The sequence below is a fragment of the Camelus dromedarius genome, chromosome 4 (genome assembly GCF_036321535.1).
Source record: "Camelus dromedarius isolate mCamDro1 chromosome 4, mCamDro1.pat, whole genome shotgun sequence".
NCBI classification, from domain to species: domain Eukaryota; kingdom Metazoa; phylum Chordata; class Mammalia; order Artiodactyla; family Camelidae; genus Camelus; species Camelus dromedarius.
Window position 1 is genome coordinate 69,856,490 of NC_087439.1, and position 18,219 is coordinate 69,874,708.

Here is an 18,219-nt window from a genome sequence, read left to right on the forward strand (position 1 = left end):
GAAGCAAAAACATTTGAACAGACATTTCACCAAAGATAAACAGATGGCAAATAAGCACATGAAAAGATGTACTACATAATTATTCATTGGGGAAACGTCAATCAAAATCACAGGAGAAACTATTATACACCTATTAGAATGGCTAAATTTAAAAATTATATGTGATGACAATACCACATGCTAACAAGTATGCAGAGCAACTGGAAGTCTCACATACTGCTTGGTGGGTGTGCAAAATTTGTACAACCACTTTGGAAAACAATTTGGCAATTTCTTATAAAGTTAAGCATTCACTTACACAACCCCAGCAATCCTACTCCCCAGGTATCTACCCAAATGAAATGAAAGCCTACGCTCACACAGAAGTCTGCATGTGAAAGTACTTGGCTGTTTAAGTCATAATCACTCAAAGATGGAAATAATCCAAATGTCTCTCAGTTGGGAAAGGGATAAAGAACCTGAGGTAAATACATTCAACAGAACACCACTCAGTAATAAAAGAGAACAAAATAATGAAACATGCAACAATGGATAAATCTCAAATGCACTGGGCCAAAAAGCCAAACCCAAAAGGCTACATTATATATGCTTCCATTTACGATATTCTTACAACGGCAAAACTTTAGAGACCAAAACAAAACAAACAAACCACAAACAACAAACCAGATCAAGAAGTTGCCAGGAGCTAAGAGTGAAATAGAAGGAGACTGACTACAAAGGGGGCATGGAGGAAATCTGAGGATGACAGGACTGTTTGTTCTACACCTTGAGCATAGTTGTGGTTATATCACTGTATACATTCGTCAAAACTTGCAGAAATTCACACTGGAAAGGGTGAATTTTCCTGTATATAAATTATAAATTAATAAAAAGAAAAGTACTTTGTGATTCAAAGACACTACATAAAAGAGATTTATTGATATAAACTGTTAATACAGCATTTAACTTACTTTCTGTTAAAAAAAAAGAACTATAATTATTTACTCATATAACAAATGTTTATTCACTGCAGACTAGGAACCAGCACATTTTAATTACTAAAATGCTGGCTCTACGTGGGAGTGATTTGTCTTTTCTGGGCCTACAACTAGTTCTAGTAAATAAAACTCAAGCAATTAAAAAATGTTTATCTGTGTTACCCTATTAGAATAATCAGCAACTGTACCATGATTGCCTCAGGAAATTCTACTCTTTGGTCACATGCCATTTTCTAGTTAGTACATTATTCTTCAAATTTCTGTGTTATACAAACTACAAACGGAACAAATCGTAAAGCCAGAGTTCCAGGTGAGAGAAAAGCCAGACGACTGGATCTGCCTGCCAAGGAATAGGCCCATACTCACCTGCAGGGGGAGTGGAGGAAACAACAGGGGGAGTTGGAGAAGTGAAGCCATCAGCCAGGGTCTGGGCACCCCCAGCGGCAGCGTCTGGGGCAGTGGAGGAAGGGACAGTAGCAGGAACAAGGGGGGCAGGGGCAGATGCAGAAGTAGCAGGAAGGGGAGGAGTACCAGCAGAGCCAGCAGGGGCTGAGGGGAAAGAGGAGTAAGAGGCAGCATTAATGAGGCAGTTCCAGTAGGCAGGATTAGAAAAGGCATTAGAGAACTTAATGGTAGATACTCAGTGCTTATCAACAACCAAAGAATAAATAGAAGAGAGTGTTAAAAAAAAAAAAAAAGAAGAAGCTTATGTTAAAGGATTATTAGGTTTGCAGCAAATAATTCAAGACGCTAAGGGTAATGTACAGATTTCATTAAAACATTCCTTTTTATCTGAAGCCAAAACTCTGGAAGAAAAGTGCTCCCTTCATACTGTTATTTTTAACATAGCATTCTATAAATAGTATATAAACTGAAACTTAACACACTAGAAAATAGCAGTATTCTGTTTTGAATTATACAAATCAGAACATAAGCATATATTCCAGACATACATAACTTATCATATAAAGAATTTAGAAAAATACAAATCTCTTTTTCATGATTTTTTAAAAGGTATTATCTGTTAGTATAAGTAAATTACATATGTAATATTCCATCCTTGTATCTTTTGTGTCATGTTTTTAATACTAAATTTTAACCTTGTGTGTCCTCACATTAAACAAGTACATGTTTCTGTTTCAGAGCAAAGAGGGTAACATTTAAGAGACTACTAAGTTTCAAGAGTCCACTAATTTTAACTGTCAAAATTATATCTATCCAATTCTCTGTTACCAATAAGATTTTCACACTGAGTCCCCACTGTGTCCAGAGGCGTGTACTGTCATAACACCAGCTGTAATTAAATATATAACTCATTCCAAGGTGGTACCTGAAACCTCAAAGCACCAATTAAACCACAGCACCAAAGACATAAACCAAGCAACAGAGAAGTATATAAACATAAACTTACAAATTGCTTGGTTAAAAATAACAAATGCATAAAGATTTCTCAACATTTACGGAGTCCTAAAGGAGAAAATTCCGGATTATGAAAATAATCTTACTGTATGTAATTGAGTCAGAAATTGAATTCAAATTCAGATAGGACAGATGAAGATGAAGCATAATTCATGTTTTACCTGGAAAGACACTGGGAGGAGAGGGCGTAGGAACAGCGATGGGAACTCCCACACTCCCGCTTCCGCTGTTCTCCCGGCTGCTGCTCCGGCTGCTGGGGTGGCTTCCTCCACTACTCCCGCTACTGCTGCAGAAATGAGAGCCCCCAAAACATAAGGATCTAGAAAGACATCACCAGCACTTTCCAAACTGTCTGAAATGAATACAGCTACAAAAAGATAATTCAAAACCCTCCACTTCAAATATGAATTTCTTAATAAAGTACGGGGAAAAGTTGAGTTCAAGAAACTTGTTTTGATCACCTTTTAATAAGCATGTATTTAGCAAGAAATTAAAAAGGAAAAAAGTCTCTGTAACTGATAAATGATGGGACTCAACACATAAAAACAGTATCACTTTCATTTATTCCAGTTTAATGGCTGTCTGAGTAAACTTTTACAATAAAAAGTTTTCCTAAACAGATTATTTGATTAACTTTATTTGTAATGATATCATGATATACTACCCCATTATTGTGTGTAGTTTTTCATCTGTAAAGTTCCACCAAAAAACAACTTCAAATTTCCCATATCTGGTCCATAATTTTTTTTCAAGTCAATTGTAACTATTAATCTTATAGAGAAGTTTGCACTTTGAGATGTCTGTTCTTTTTTAGCTTCCTAACTGCTCAGAGTTGTGCCAGAACATGAGGAAAGAGAGATGGAATCAGATGAGATTTGGGGGAGGAGAGTGAGGAAAAGAACTTAGTGCTTGGAAAATGAGAGCGACTTAACTTAAGTTATCTGAACAAATTATGGTCCTAGGACCATCACATTTTGCGCTGAGGTAGAGAAAATACCTGTAAGTTCGATTTCTTTGATTCACAGAAGCTGTCCTCACAGGGCTCTGCTGCGAGGGAGCCATATTACGGGTTGGGCTAGGTACGTAATCATTTGGTACCACTGGAGGACGCACTGGCTCCAGTGTGCGATAGGGGGAGTGCCGCCTACAAAAAGAAGAGCGTATGTATTGTGTGATTAGCAAGTTTCGGCACAATAAATTCAGAGTTGCCAGTAGTGAAATACAATCTGTACTCAGAGATAGTAATGTGTGTTTTAATAAAACCCAGTTACCAATTTCAATCCTCCCCTAAGTATCACTTCTCCACCATTAGGGTTTTGATGCATACTATTATTTTTTAAGTCTCCAACCTCATTTTCCTGTGATAATGTAATTTTGTTCACTTATTCTGAGAGCATGAAGATTCTCCTAGTGGGTAAGCCAGTGTTTCCCAGACTCTGTTAGATGAGTTCAAATTATTTTAGTACCATGTCAAAGTCTCCCAACTGCACTGCATGAATGCACTAATTATCTTCCTCACCCCTCTCTCCCTAACCAAAAAAAGAAAAAAAGGCGGGGGGCAGTAAATAAATCTAGAATTTGGCTCCACAGCCCCCACACTGATGATCAATAACAACCATAACAATTCATTTCCCTTTCTATATAGGAAATACATAGAAAAAAAACTATATCCACACACAGAAATACAAAATTTAATCTCATCTCCTTCCATTCTCACTTCACATCCTCCTTCAGCTTTCACCTTGATTGCTCTTACCTCTTACCCTCCTCAGAGTTCAACACTTAAAAGGGAGAGAAGAAAAAAAGAGACCACCTATATCTTTCTACTTTATTTACTCTGAGTTATAAAGTACAAAACAGACTGTATTTCATTAACATACTTCCCTCTTTTTTGCAAAAATTTTTTTAAGAGAAGAGAATGAGAAAAGCAAGAAAGGAAATATGATAAGAACTAAGATGCACACTGGAACATTAGTGATAATTAAGTTAGTTCTCATCTTTAACTTTCAATTTCTTTATGACAATGATAAATACTCAACTGGCATGAAACTGATAACCCTGTAGATGAGATCCTGGTCTTTAAAAAAATAAAAACTGGATCTCAAGATGTGAAAATTAAAGAGCTTTCTTTTCCTAAAAAGATGTTACTCATTTGACTTATGTATTTCTCAATAATTCACTACCCAAAAAGCTCCCAAGGTTCTTTTAAATACTGTTCTCCTGGGCCACCCAAGTTTTGGCTCATTGATTTGGGATGAAATCATGAGCTGTCAACTCTACTACCTTCTTGCATAAACAAATACACACATTATTAAAAAATAAGTAAAGGGCATGAGATGAGGTATTGGGTTAAAGAAGGAAAAAGGAATGTTAGGACCTTGGATTTAAAATGCTAAAAAGAAGTTCAGGTATCTCTGAAATTATCAAGTATACATAAAACACAATAAAATGAGAAACTGATTAATTTCCAAACATCTGACTTCCAGACAGTTTTTCCCAGACAATAAAAATGTTCTATTTCAACCAAGAAAAAAAATCCTTTGCTGATTGAGAGCTATACCATGAAGGCAATGATAAAAACAAGGTAAAAAACTAAGGGCAGAAAACAAAACATGGTGGTTAGGCAAAGACTGAAAAAGCCAGGCTGTGACCATAAACTGTGTGGCGGTGCTCAGCCTCGCTGGTCTCCAAGGATCCTGCAGAGTCCTTGCTAATACACAACAAAAACAAATACTAGTACATGAGTAAATCTTCAAAATTTGAGAGCAACAGAAAATTTTATTTTACTAGAGACTAGAGTGGGTTATCTTGCTAATAATCTTGATTCAGAACCTAACAAATCCAGTAGATATTGTATGTGACAAAAATGTAGACATTCCACAGGAAAATAAAACAAATACTTCTTCTTGACTTGGTCCTCTACTCTTAACCCTGCACAATTATATTCTACCACGTCATCTACCTCCTATTCTGAAGTGTAAATCTTATTTAATCTACTAGATTCTTTCCTCTCTAAGTAGACTTTCTTTGTCCACCCCAAATAAAACCATCCCAATTCCTGGCTGGAATTCATTTTTATTCTTTTGATTCCTACTGTCCTAACTATAATTCCTCTTTCAACATTATCTTCCTTTGCTTGATCAGGTTGTTTTTCTGTTTGGGGTTTTTTGGTGTTTTTTGGTGAGGGGGCCAAAAAACAAGATTGCCAATTAAAAACTTTTAAGCATATATTGCAAAGCCAATGATAGTCAAAGCATTTGTCTTTGTCTTACACATTTTTTAAAAATCCAATTCATAGTACAGTGACTCTGAAAAGTTGACAGAGGACAAATATTACCCCCTTTTACAGATGAAAAAACTGAATTGCTAAGAGGCTGACTGCAAGACCACAGAGCGGGAGCAGAGCTGGACCACGATTTTAGCCACATTATGCCCACCTGATCACAAATCTTGATCATGATAAACCAAGTTTTTATACTGTGATGTTATGAAAGAAAAAAGTTAAGCTTTTCCATTAATCGACCATTTCTGCCAAAGTCACATCCAGAGCCCAAGTCTACAGACCAAATGAAAGTGCAATATTCTCATAAAAACACAAGATAAACAGAATTTTGTCATCGACATTGTGTTTTCTTCAGGGGACTAGTCTGAATAAGAAAAATCGACTATAACACAAAAGGCTAAGAACTTTCTGAAAACAGGAATTAGAGTGCAATTTATAATAAATTACGAACTTGGGCTAGAATTTTACCTCAAATTTAAAAATAGAAAAATGATTTCTAAGCAAAATCTTTTTAAAGTGTAAAGCAAAGGAATGGAAACTATAAACAAGACAAAAAGACAACCTACAGAATGGGAGAAAATATTTGCAAATGATGCAACCAACAAGAGCTTAATTCCCAAAATACACAAACAGTTCATACAATTTAAAATCAAAATCACAAACAACCCAATTAAAAAATGGGCAGAAGACCTTAATAGACATTTCTCCAGAGAAGACATACAGATGGCCAGTAGGCACATGAAGGGATGCTCAGCATTGCTAACTATCAGAGAAATGTAAATCAAAACCACAGTGAGGTATCATCTCACATTGGTCAGAATGGCCATCATTTAAAAGTCTACAAATAATAAATGCTGGAGAGGGTGTGGATAAAAGCAAGCCCTCCTACACTATTGGTGGAATGTAAACTGGTGCAGCCACTATGGAGGACAATATGGAGGTTCCTTAAAAAACTAAAAACATAATAACCATATGATCCAACAATCCCAGTCCTGGGCATATATCCAGAGGAAATTCTAATTCAAAAAGATACATGACTCTAATGTTCATAGTAGCACTATTTACAATAGCCAAGACATGGAAGTAACCTAAATGTCCACCGACAGATGAATGGATAAAGAAGATGTAGTATATACATACAATGGAATATTACTCAGTCATAAAAAAGAATGAAATAATGCCATTTGCAGCAACATGGATGGACCCAGAGATTATCACATTAAGTGAAGTCCAACAGAGAAAGATAAATATCATATGATAACACATATGTGGACTCTAAAAAAAAAAGATACACATGATCTTACTTACAAACCAGAAATTGACTCACAGACATAGAAAACAATCTGTTACCAAAGGAAAAGGGAGTTGGGAGGGATAAATTAGGAATTTGGGATTAACAGATACATACTACTATATATAAAATAGATAAACAACAAGGACCTACTATATAGCACATACTGTATAAGACATTCAATATCTTATAATAACTTATAATGGAAGAGAATCTGAAAAATATACATATGTATAAATATATACAACTGAATCACTTTGCTGTACACCTGAAACTAACACAAAATTATAAATCAACTTTTACTTCATTAAAAAATTTTTTCTTAAACAGTAGCAGGAGGGAAATAAATAAATAAAGAAATAGATGTGAAAAATTAAAAATAAAGTGTAAAGATGTTTCCCAGAAAAAGGGAAAGTTACACACACAAAAAAAGATAATCCAAGGAAGAAAATGTTCTCTTTTCAAGTATTTAAAAATAGTTTAAACATATGTAGTGTTTAGTTTTCACACAACACTACATGAAATGGTTTTCAATTATTACTTAGTTACATACTCACCCAAGCGTCCCTTTCCCTGACATGGGGGGACTGGGGGGTTTCTGAGTTGGAGGTGTTGTACGCGGTAGCCCACCCATCTTCATATTCTGGGTACTCACCTAAAAAAATTTTGAGGAAAACTCAATTTAACTCGTATGCAGTGAAATAAAGTGGCACTTTCGGGAAATAACATTATGCTATTTAACAAAGGAGGGGAAGGTTTAAGTAGGAAAAAAAATTAGAGGCCATGCATTTCATATGCAATTTCTATTCTACTATTATTCTACAGTTGTACTCAAAGGACTCTTCCTAACGTGAGGTTTTCAAATGATTAAAAACTTGTATGCAAAGACTTATTTGCCATTAGGCCATCACACCAACAGATCACTGGTTAGACTATTTCGTACTACATTCAACTGAAATGAAATAGGTTAACTACAGAAACTTTAGTTTTAATAAAGAGTAACTCAATCAGAAACAATAATGCCTTTAAGCAATTCCTTGTTTTTTAGATATTAAGTATATCATAAAAAAATCAAATACATGTTTCTCAAATAAAGTATGCAACTATAGTTTTGATCCATTTTAAGTAGAGAATATAAAATAAAGTTAAATCATATACAGAGAAAATTTTCATTTTTTAAAATTGTGGATCAGCCTTACAATTCAGATTTCTTTAATGTTCTCTTATGAAGGAATTACCTACCTGAAAACTGCCAGAAGTTAAGGCATGTTCCTAAACATCTGAGCCAGAAAGGCAGGGCTGAGATATCCCATTCAACTGTGAGCAGCACAGTGGCCACTGGCAATGTCCAAATAGTTGCAGTGTGAAAAGACCCATTCAGGCCCCAAATGAAGATAAAGATGTAACAGTCCTAAGTCAGAGCTAGGACATGATTCCTCACTATTCTATCCCAAATTGAAAATGCAAGTGTGGGAAAGTTGGGTGATCTGGAAACAATGGATGCCACCAAAAGAGTATGTCAGCACTTACATAGAAAGCCCTAGAAATCTGGATAGCTTGAAGATTAAGAGAAGTTATTCACAAATATAGTTTAAATGCAATCTCAAGTTGTCTGAGATTACCAATGGGTTGAAGTTAATAATGTTCATCATATAGGCTCATACCTAACCCTATTTTAAGCCCTTAATATTCTGGATTGTCAAACACTTCAAAAAAAGAGCTTAACTTTTCTAATAAGAATATGTCCAGAATATTCAAATCATACTTATAAAATGAAACTTCTGAAATCAGAATACATATGATCAAAATTTTAAAATATAAATTTTAAGAAAACAAATCATAATTACGTGCAGAGTACTGAGACTGTCAAAATTAACTCTGGCTTAAATGGAGTATTTAAAAATCCTAAAACACTACTTGTTATCTGAATAGGCAAGAAATAACATATCAAGAAACAAACTCTTCAAATGAATAGCCCAGTGAAAAAGTTGTGTGTGATGTTAAAACAATCTTTAATGACAAATGATACCTTTGAAATGTCAATATTTGTAAAGTTAAGCATTTATCTGTAATCCTTTTGTTATTGCTTTTAAACAATAAATATAAAAGAAACTAGTTATCAAGGAAGAATAAAGATTAACTTAACCTTGCTCTCCCCCTCATTAATAAACAGAGGGTACACTAATTGTATCTTAAAATGAAAATGCCAGAAGAGGTTTTTAAAAAGTTAACCCATATTTGGGGAAAATTTTAGGAGTAATATGACAAAATAACTAATAGCTTTTAAAAACTGTAAATCTTAATGTATGATAACAGAAGATTTTTTAAAGTAGTAACCAAAGTCCTTTAAGCTCAACCTTAAACAACATAAAATCCAAAGGTACTTTAAGTGATGAAGGAGAAGTAGGTGAGCCAAACACTGAACTACACCAATTTGCTAGAAACAGGAAGGAAAAAGGAGCAGGGATAGAAAAGGAGTAAAAGAGAATTTTATTCTATACATGGAACAGCTAAAATACTTGAAAATAGCTTTCCAACTTTGATTTGTTTAAGCTTTTGGTATGTAAGGTATTTTGTTTAAATTGCAGTATCTCCTCTGTAAGTCTTTTAATCTACCCCCAAATAATATAAAATAAATAATCTAAGTTAAAATCATTTCTATGCATAAAATCTGACACATTTTATGACTTACAGAATCAAATGATTGTGTGGTGCTTTTTTTTTTTTTTTTCGGTTAATGGGGTTTGCTTGAGTAACTTAATTCACCTAAGTAACCAAACAGCTGCTGTGGAATGGCCAACTAGTCTGTAACTGCATACTTCACTGAAACTGTACTACCTGTATATCAAGCTAAAACAGTTTTCAATGTTTCTTCAAGGTAGCTCTCCCTGTGAAAAATGCTTCTGTGCTAAGTGAAGCAATGAATATGCCAGGCAGAATATAAATACTGCCATCAAATTTGAGGAAAAGGGAAGAGAACAGGAATAACTGCCAAACAGAACTTAATTTATCATAGATAAGATCTGTATTATAATTAAAGCTAAGAAACTGTATTTCAAATCTAAAATAATTTGGTAAAAAATTATTCACTGGATAGCCACCATGGTTCCAAAAACTACCTTGAGGGAAGTTGCAGGGGGACACAACACCTCCTAAGAAGCAGCAAAACATAGGACTAAATTGTGCCTGTGGTGAAAGAGAAAGAGAGAGAGAGAGAGAGAGAGAGAGAGAGAGAGAGAGAGGGAGAGAGAGAGAGGGAGAGAGAGAGAGAGAACACACACCATAAACTCAGGACAAAGAAAACAAAGCAACACTGCACCCACTGCGTAACAGCAAATCCACATGAACATTTAAAAAACAAGCAAATGTAGACAAAACTATTATTGACTACCGGTATGCAGTTAATGGTCCTGAATCGTGAATGGAAGAGCTCATTATACTTTTCAAAGTTTTATTTGTGAACTGGAATGAAAACTTTGGTGACTGACTCCAACAGTAATTCAATTAATGTGGTATTTTTGATTCCATAGAGAGGAAAGTCACCTCTGGGAGCTAAGTGAAGCAGGTTTTTAGGCACACGGATGAACAGCAGGAAAGGTCCCTTTTCTTTTTCCCTACCAGAAAGGAATCCTCAAAGCAGAAGAAATATTCATTTAGGTGACGAAGGTTAATGCATAACCACAGCTCACTTTCCCACTGGTCTGCAGACTAAGAAATGCAGACAATACTGAAGGTAAGAGCAGCTCCTTTATGACCAAAGCGGCCTGCTCTCCCAAGCTTTGTAGCTCTCTGTAACTAGCACCAACCAATAAGGCCAATTATTTTACCTTAACATTGTTTCTAAAGTGCTCCTACCTTTCCTGCTCTATCTCTTTTTGGTACGTGCAATAACTGCTTGAACCTTGATATACAGTATCATGTACATCACACAGAATGTTCATTACAAATCTCAGTGCTTTCCAGTTCCCTGTGAACTTCGGTATTTCTTATAAAGCTGGCCGACCAGGTATCTCATAGAGCACATCACTTCTGCTACGAAGAAATCTCCCACTGACAGATGACCTGCTACAATGTAACAGTGGCAGACACATTGTAAAATGATACTCATGGTATATCTCTTATTTAAAACACCTAACACCAGACTACTGGCACTAAAGAACATGAAAAATAAGACGACACAAGTCTCTAAAATAATTTCTCTACTTTTAAGGAACTTACAATATACTAGAATAACTAAGACTCATATATTTAAAACAAAAAGGAATGTCTACAAACTATATAGAAACCCCCAAAAAGGAAATATCAGTGTGAGAAAAAAATAGCTACAGAAGGTTTCATAGTAAAAAATGCATGAGCTGGAGTGTTAAGTTTTAAAAAGAGCAAGATTTAAATGTCCTAACAGAAGAGGAACAGTATGTATAGGTTGTGTCTGGATGCAGCATAGTAAGGATGGGCAGAAGCTGTAGTTAAGCACGTCCAGGCTTTCATTCAACGTCAAGAATCATTCCCCATTAGTCCCATCCAGTGCATAATACTCTGGCTTCCTAGAGATCCCTATCCCTCCCCTCAGAGGATATATACTCCTACGTCAATTCTTAGGGCTAACAGGAAAAGGACCAGGAGATCCTCTGCAGGAAACCAAAGTTGAAATCAGGAATTCATGTATAAATTCAAGAGACTTTTAATAAGAGTTAGAAAGACAAAAAGCCTAAGGCACCAAGAGTCCTAAAAAAAATCCAATATAGCGATAAGGGAATAAGAGATTAGGAGGCATGGGGGAAGAACAGATAAAGAAGAAAAGAGGAATAAAAGATGGACAAACTTCTGCTTGATTTTGAAAATAGTTTCTGACTAGCTTTTGCCAAGAAATAATTGGTGGCTCAAGACTGGAACTAACAACGCAAACAGGAGTCTCCCAAAGGTCGCTGTAATTATGGATTTTTTCTTTCAAGTGTTATGTCAAATAAATGCTTAAGAGTGAAACCTCAGCTGTACCTGAAAGCTGGAAATGTGAAGGGCAATTTATCATCCTTCTGTAGGGAATGACACATACTTGTTAAAGATCACACGCGAGTGAAAAAGTTAGCCCCCCCCTTTTTAATACAGAGTTAAAGATCAAAATCCCAAGCAAAATTTTCAAAAGTGTTACATTCTTAATGTGTTAATTGTACAATACACCCCTAATTCTTCATCATTAATTATTTAGAATCTGCTTGCACAATGTTCAACTGAAATAAACACTACACTAACAGATCAGAAATCTTTATTTTTGATTAATGTAATTATTCAAAAAGTACTTAAGCTTAGCTTCATTAGTAACAACCTTACCACTTTCAACAGAAAAGTCTCTTTCAAATACATCAGTAACAAGGTCTTAAAACTTTGTTAATTATAAAGAGTGGGGAAGGGTACCCCAGTTTGAGACACATCCCACTTTTATATGGCCTTAGGTACATATTAAAATACTTCTAATATAGTATTCTATCCACTGGCTTTTTATGCCCTTTGTTATAAAAACATCACATTGTTTTCAAAGGTCTTACGAATTAAACTCTACAATTTCTCCCCAGTTGACTGAAGAAAAAACAATTAATCCAAATTTCAGATGAAAAGAACAATTAAACACAACCAGCGCATGCTGTATAAAAGGTTAAAAATTCAAGTTTTAAGTATGGTGGTCTCTTCTGAGTCAAATTCCATGTGTCTGGTCCCGAAGTATGTATTTGTTTAGAATCTGTCTAAAAGGCTTCAAAAGTCTGACAGGAATGGGAACAAAGTTCATGAACCGCTGAGGTGAAAAATATAAGGAGACCTTTAGAGCACCTTATATAATCCACTAGTCTCCAAAAAAATCTCAGCTGGAAACCACTGAGCTAGTTTATTATTTGTAGTCCCTTCCAACTTAAACATTTTTTTCTTTAATTCCATTTTACCTTAAAATATTCAATTATTCCATCAATCACCCTTCTAAAATCACTAATTTTTTTCACCAGCATAAGAAGAGTAATGATTTGCTATATTCTGAATATTTTTTTCACTCTGCACTGTTTTGGTTCAACCAAAATTATTAACTATGTGTCACAAGTTTAGAGAGAAGACAGACATACAAAGAAGAAAAGGAAGAAAGGAAAAACAGAAGATTGGCACATTCTAGCTTCTTATATGAACTCAGGGTACGCTTCTCACTCTGTCAACCCCATCCCAATGTAGCAGAAACAACTACATAGTGCCATAGCACCTAGGAATGGAGCTTTCTGGTGCAAAGATCAAAGATGTTGAGGAATCTTATTCAAGTGCAGTGTTTCCTTGTTAGACCCTTCTTTCTAGGAACCTCTAACTTCCCACTCACTCTGGCCTATCCCTCGCCTGGAACAGATCCTGAACCCAGGAAGGTAAAGAAAGAATCACAGTATGGTTTGGAGAAATGAGCAGGGGATAGTAGCTTAGGCAAGCTGGTCTAAACTTTAAGGGAAAATAATTAATCCAAATTTCTGTGTTTTTCCTTCAGTTAATGTTTCCATGTACGTCTATCACTTTGGAGGCTGACACATCAGTAGCCAAAATTTGAATACAGACTTTACAGGAAAAGAGCCAAGGGAGCCGCAAAGACTGCTTTTGGTCTAAATCTACCGACTTTACACAGAAGGGGCCTCCTCCCAACTCCACACGCTGCACTCACCCAGACTGGCCTGGAGCCAACACCCCTGTAACACATCAAGCACGTTTGCCTGGGCTCTTCTGCTCACATCTCTCTACCATGACCTGTTGGCTGGGGTTAGCAGCTAGTTAATGATTCGGATCCGAGCCATGTCTTCTTGCTATCACTTTCTACACTGAAGACATGGCAAACAACAGAGTGCACAGTAAGAATATATATTAGAAAAGGAATTAGAGTTCAGCTAGGAAAAAATGAACAAAAAGGAAATGCAGGCTCAGTTTGCTGACAGTTTTAGTACCATTCTACCTGACAGTGAGGCGAGAATTCTACCACTGAACCACCAATGCAACCTCCTTTCTATCTGACAGACTTCTTGAAAATACTTGAATGTCTTTTCCCATTCATCCTTCAAAATATTAAAATGTTACTCAAATAACAAAAGGAGATATTATCTCTAATTCTTAACTTGTATTTTGTTAAACACTATCATGAGCTTTTGATGTTTTACATATAATTAATACTCAAATTGAAAACTCTTAAACTGAGTTTATAATGAAATATATCATTTAGATAGCAATTTGAATAAAAAGACTAATTTTATTTTTTTACAATAGACATGATACTGCAACTTAAAAAAAAACCGTAACACTGAATATTTTCCAATTTTCAATCTCTCTACACTTATCAAGAGTCAAGAGATAATGACATAGTGGCCACGAGGTGTATAATAAAGCACACCATTTATAGAATAAAAAGGCTATTACACAGGGGGAGGGTTAAATGAAGCACATTAGCAGCCCTCCAATCCGTAATGAAATTTCTACACTTAACAAAAATCCAGTTAATTTTATTTCATGACATTTTATGATAGGGTAATTCACATTTCAGTTTCACAAAATGTATTAACATTACAAAATGACCCATTCATTCAACCAATATTTACTCAGTGCCTAATGTGTGTCAGGCACTGTCATGACACACAGGATAGGGCAGTAAACAAAACTGACAAAAATATCTGCCCTCATGGAACATGATGACATACAAAGTTGCATGATAAAAATAAAATAAAATATAAAAAGGGGAATTTGTTGGTTTTAAAAGGCCAAGTGCCAAATATCTCTTCACTCCCCATATGTAATATTCTACATAAGAACAAAGAATGGAAATCCAGCCCTGGAATCTCTTACCTTAAATCTAAGCAACCACTTAATGCATAAATGGAGCAAATAAAAGAGGTAAGGGAGAAAAGCATTGAAAGGTTAGTTGGAACTTCAGGATGTGAAGAGAAAGGAAAAAAAACAAAAAACAAGTTAAGCATCCAGCATTAAAAAATAATGTTTCAGTAGATCATAGAAAGAGTGGTTAAAGCAGAATGTGTCATGAATAGGAGTTTTTTTGATGAAATTATATAAGATACTTCTATTCAAAAACTTAACTTTATTAAAGAGTTCTTCAAATTAGTGACCCCTAAAAACTAAAAGTCCAAACAACGAAAGGGACTACAAAGTCCCTAAAGAACATTTACTTGAGGATTAAATAAGAATGGGGGATCACCGTTTTATTATATAAATGGGCAAGTACAAATATGATGTTTTATATTCTAAGTGCCTTTTTGTCATTAGATTCTGGCAGAATCCTAAAATCTTCTATTAACAGTTATTAGCCTTGAATAAATCTAAAAAGATTTTCCCAAGTTAGAATAAATTTGTTATTAATTATCCATCCAATTACACAACCTATTTTAACATGCTCTAATTAGTACAGTAGTCTAAATGCATTAGGTGTCCAGTATAAAATTAAATATCAAATTTCAAATAGTGCTTGTATCAAAATTGAGAAAAAAAATTTTAAATATTTACACCATACATTTTCTTTTACCTAGATCTACATTAAATTTAGATTTAACTGATTTCTAGACATACTTCTGTGGGGTATATTTTTAAAATTAAATTTGCTTCTATTAGACATAAAGCTACAGCATGAACCGTAGAGTTTCACTTATAGGCATATATATACTTATTCAGCATCACATTTGAAAAGTCATTGTCTTTCAAATCACTGATGAGATGCAAACTTTAAATAACTTAATACTTAGCTGAAGCTCTGAATAATTTCTTAAGTATAAATACCAATTTAAATGAAATTTATATACTCCTTGGTTGTAATTATGGTACTTTATATATATATATATATAAATATACTTTACATATATATATATATATAACAGGCATTCAAATACATTTTAAAAAACAGCCAAAGTATATAATGGCTATATACTCAAAAGCTAATTACTACTAATTCACTACTAGTTTTATCTATACTATTCTCACCCAAAATACTGAGATAAAATTGTTTTAGAAAAATTGCAAGTACATGTTTGTTTACACATGTTCTTTTTGAAAACTAATGCCAAGTTTGCTGACAAATTTTTGAGATAAAGTAAGTCCTTTAATAACATACTTAAAATTTTTATTAGCCATATTAAATCATCAAAAGATTAGAAAGATTATGCCACATTTATTTACCAGCTCTATATGAGGTATTTTCATAACTGATTAAGCAAATGCAGTTCATTCAAAGATGACTGTTTAAAACTTGAGAACACAACACTAAGAAGAAGCAAGAAGGATAACTTATTTAGTGGTTAAGAAATCTTCATAACTACCGCTGGGCCAAGACTTGGTCCTCTAGGAAAGAAAAGATAAATGCTTAATTTTCTCAAGAGTTAATTCCATTATGGGCTATTATTTTTAAAAGCTTAACAACAATTATACTTACCTTTACTCCATGGCCAATATCATCTAGAATTGTATAGTCAATAGGTTTTCTAATATAACGAACTGGTCGTTCAAGGTTGGCAGGAGCAATAATCTTATGTGTCCTTGAAGTGTTTTTATTGGTAGTCAAAATACCAATTTCTCTTCTTGCAACTTTCTCTTTATGAATATCAACAGTCTACAAAATATAATACAAACACAACACAAAAATGTATAGCTCTAACATCCAGAAAAGTATAAATTTAAATACTCAGGTTTAACATCATTACTCATATTCTTAACCACAGTTGCTAATTTTTCCTTTTGGGACCAATACTGACTTTCTCCATTTTTAGGCTAAAGCAAGGGCTAGCTCACCAAATCTGGCCCACTACCTGTTTTTTACAGCCCCAAAGCTTAAAGTGGTGTTTACATTTTTTAATGGCTGAAAAAGTCAAAAGGAACATAAGATATGGACATGAGAAAATTATATGGAATATGAATTTCAGTTTCCATAAGAGTTATTGGAATACAGTCATTCTAATCATTCACATATTTTCGCAACACAATGGCAGAGATGACCCACTGTAACAGACTCCATGGCCTGCAAAGCATAAAATATTTATTAGCTGGCTCTTTACAAAAAAGTTTGCCAACCTCTGGGTTAAAGCATGCTAATTTTTCCCCCTCCATTAAGATTTAGCCTGATTAAGAAGGCCCCAGTGATTAATCTGGTTACATCTAAAAATAACCTATTAGTATAATTTCTATTAATATTTAAACATCTTTTTATTAAAAAAGGGAAGAGGCCTAAAATATAAATACAATGTTAAAAATAAAAGTCTTTTTTTTTTTAACAGGGAAACTTAAGTTTACTTAGGCAAAGCTGCTTATATTTTATCATGACACAATGCCTGTAAAATATTCATTATTTATTAAATGCTTAAAATAGGATATAATTTAGTACATAATAACAACGTGTTTTTATTCAGTCTTCTATTTGCTAATAGGGGGTGATTTCTCCACAAACACAGGTAATTAATATACTGAAAAAGCATTTTTCCAACTAGAGGTTGCAACTTAGTGAGATGTGAGCAGCAATTATTTTAAATGAAATAGAACAGAAGTATCAGATAACACACACATAGCAAGGCATTTTTCTTGAATATTTGTTATGTATACAAATACCTGCATTAAATTTTAACTGGATGCAATATAAAATGTTATAGAAAATGTTATTTTAATTTAAAGTGTAGTTTTAAAAGTCTAAAAAATACTTCACTAAAATTGTTCACATCTCCCAACCACCATTCCTGGCTCAAGCAGCAATTAATAAAACACTTTTGCTAATTCCTCCCCAAACCAACTTCAGTCTCTCCTTTCCAAAAGAATAACCAGTAGTAACACAGAAATGGAAATAAAAGGTAAGTATCATGATATTATTAAATACCACTTTAAGAAATCTGAAGGCTAAAAGTTTATCCTTCTAAACTAAAGTATGAAGGAAACTTGAAACAAAATTTGTAGCCTCCTGTTTCGAGATTTTAAATGCAACAGAATCTATAAGTTCCTAAGTAATAAATATCTAAATGAAGAATCAAATTGAATACTGGCCAAGTTAGTGACCTTAGCATTTTAAGTACTTCTTTTTAAGACAAAAATAGGCTTTGAACTTTTCTATGCATATTAGGGAAATTACAAAGTTACTTTCCTTTTTGACTGCTTGCAGGAGCTATAACAGAAAAAAGAAGTCTGCATATTAAGTGATAATGTTGGAAATCAGTTATTTTTACCTTTAGAGAAATGGAAAGTAATTACATTTTATTTTTGAACAA

General features: G+C 34.1%; 1 protein-coding gene across 33 annotated transcripts in view; it reads right to left on the minus strand.

The window, feature by feature from the left end:
- ABI2 (abl interactor 2) overlaps window positions 1-18,219 on the minus strand; it is a 110,897-nt gene that overhangs the window by 23,715 nt on the left and 68,963 nt on the right. For 6 of the 33 annotated variants that reach the window (XM_064485077.1, XM_064485074.1, XM_031451960.2 and 3 more), the window contains exons 3-6: window positions 16,407-16,583; window positions 7,528-7,625; window positions 3,394-3,540; window positions 2,558-2,682 (exon numbers count right to left, since the gene is read on the minus strand). In XM_064485077.1, the coding sequence (XP_064341147.1) occupies window positions 2,558-2,682; window positions 3,394-3,540; window positions 7,528-7,625; window positions 16,407-16,583 (547 nt within the window). Of the gene's footprint in view, window positions 1-1,343; window positions 1,527-2,557; window positions 2,683-3,393; window positions 3,541-7,527; window positions 7,626-14,815; window positions 14,834-16,406; window positions 16,584-18,219 lie in introns of all 33 variants that reach the window. The other 27 variants (XM_064485070.1, XM_064485068.1, XM_064485089.1 and 24 more) reach the window with 11 other exon arrangements.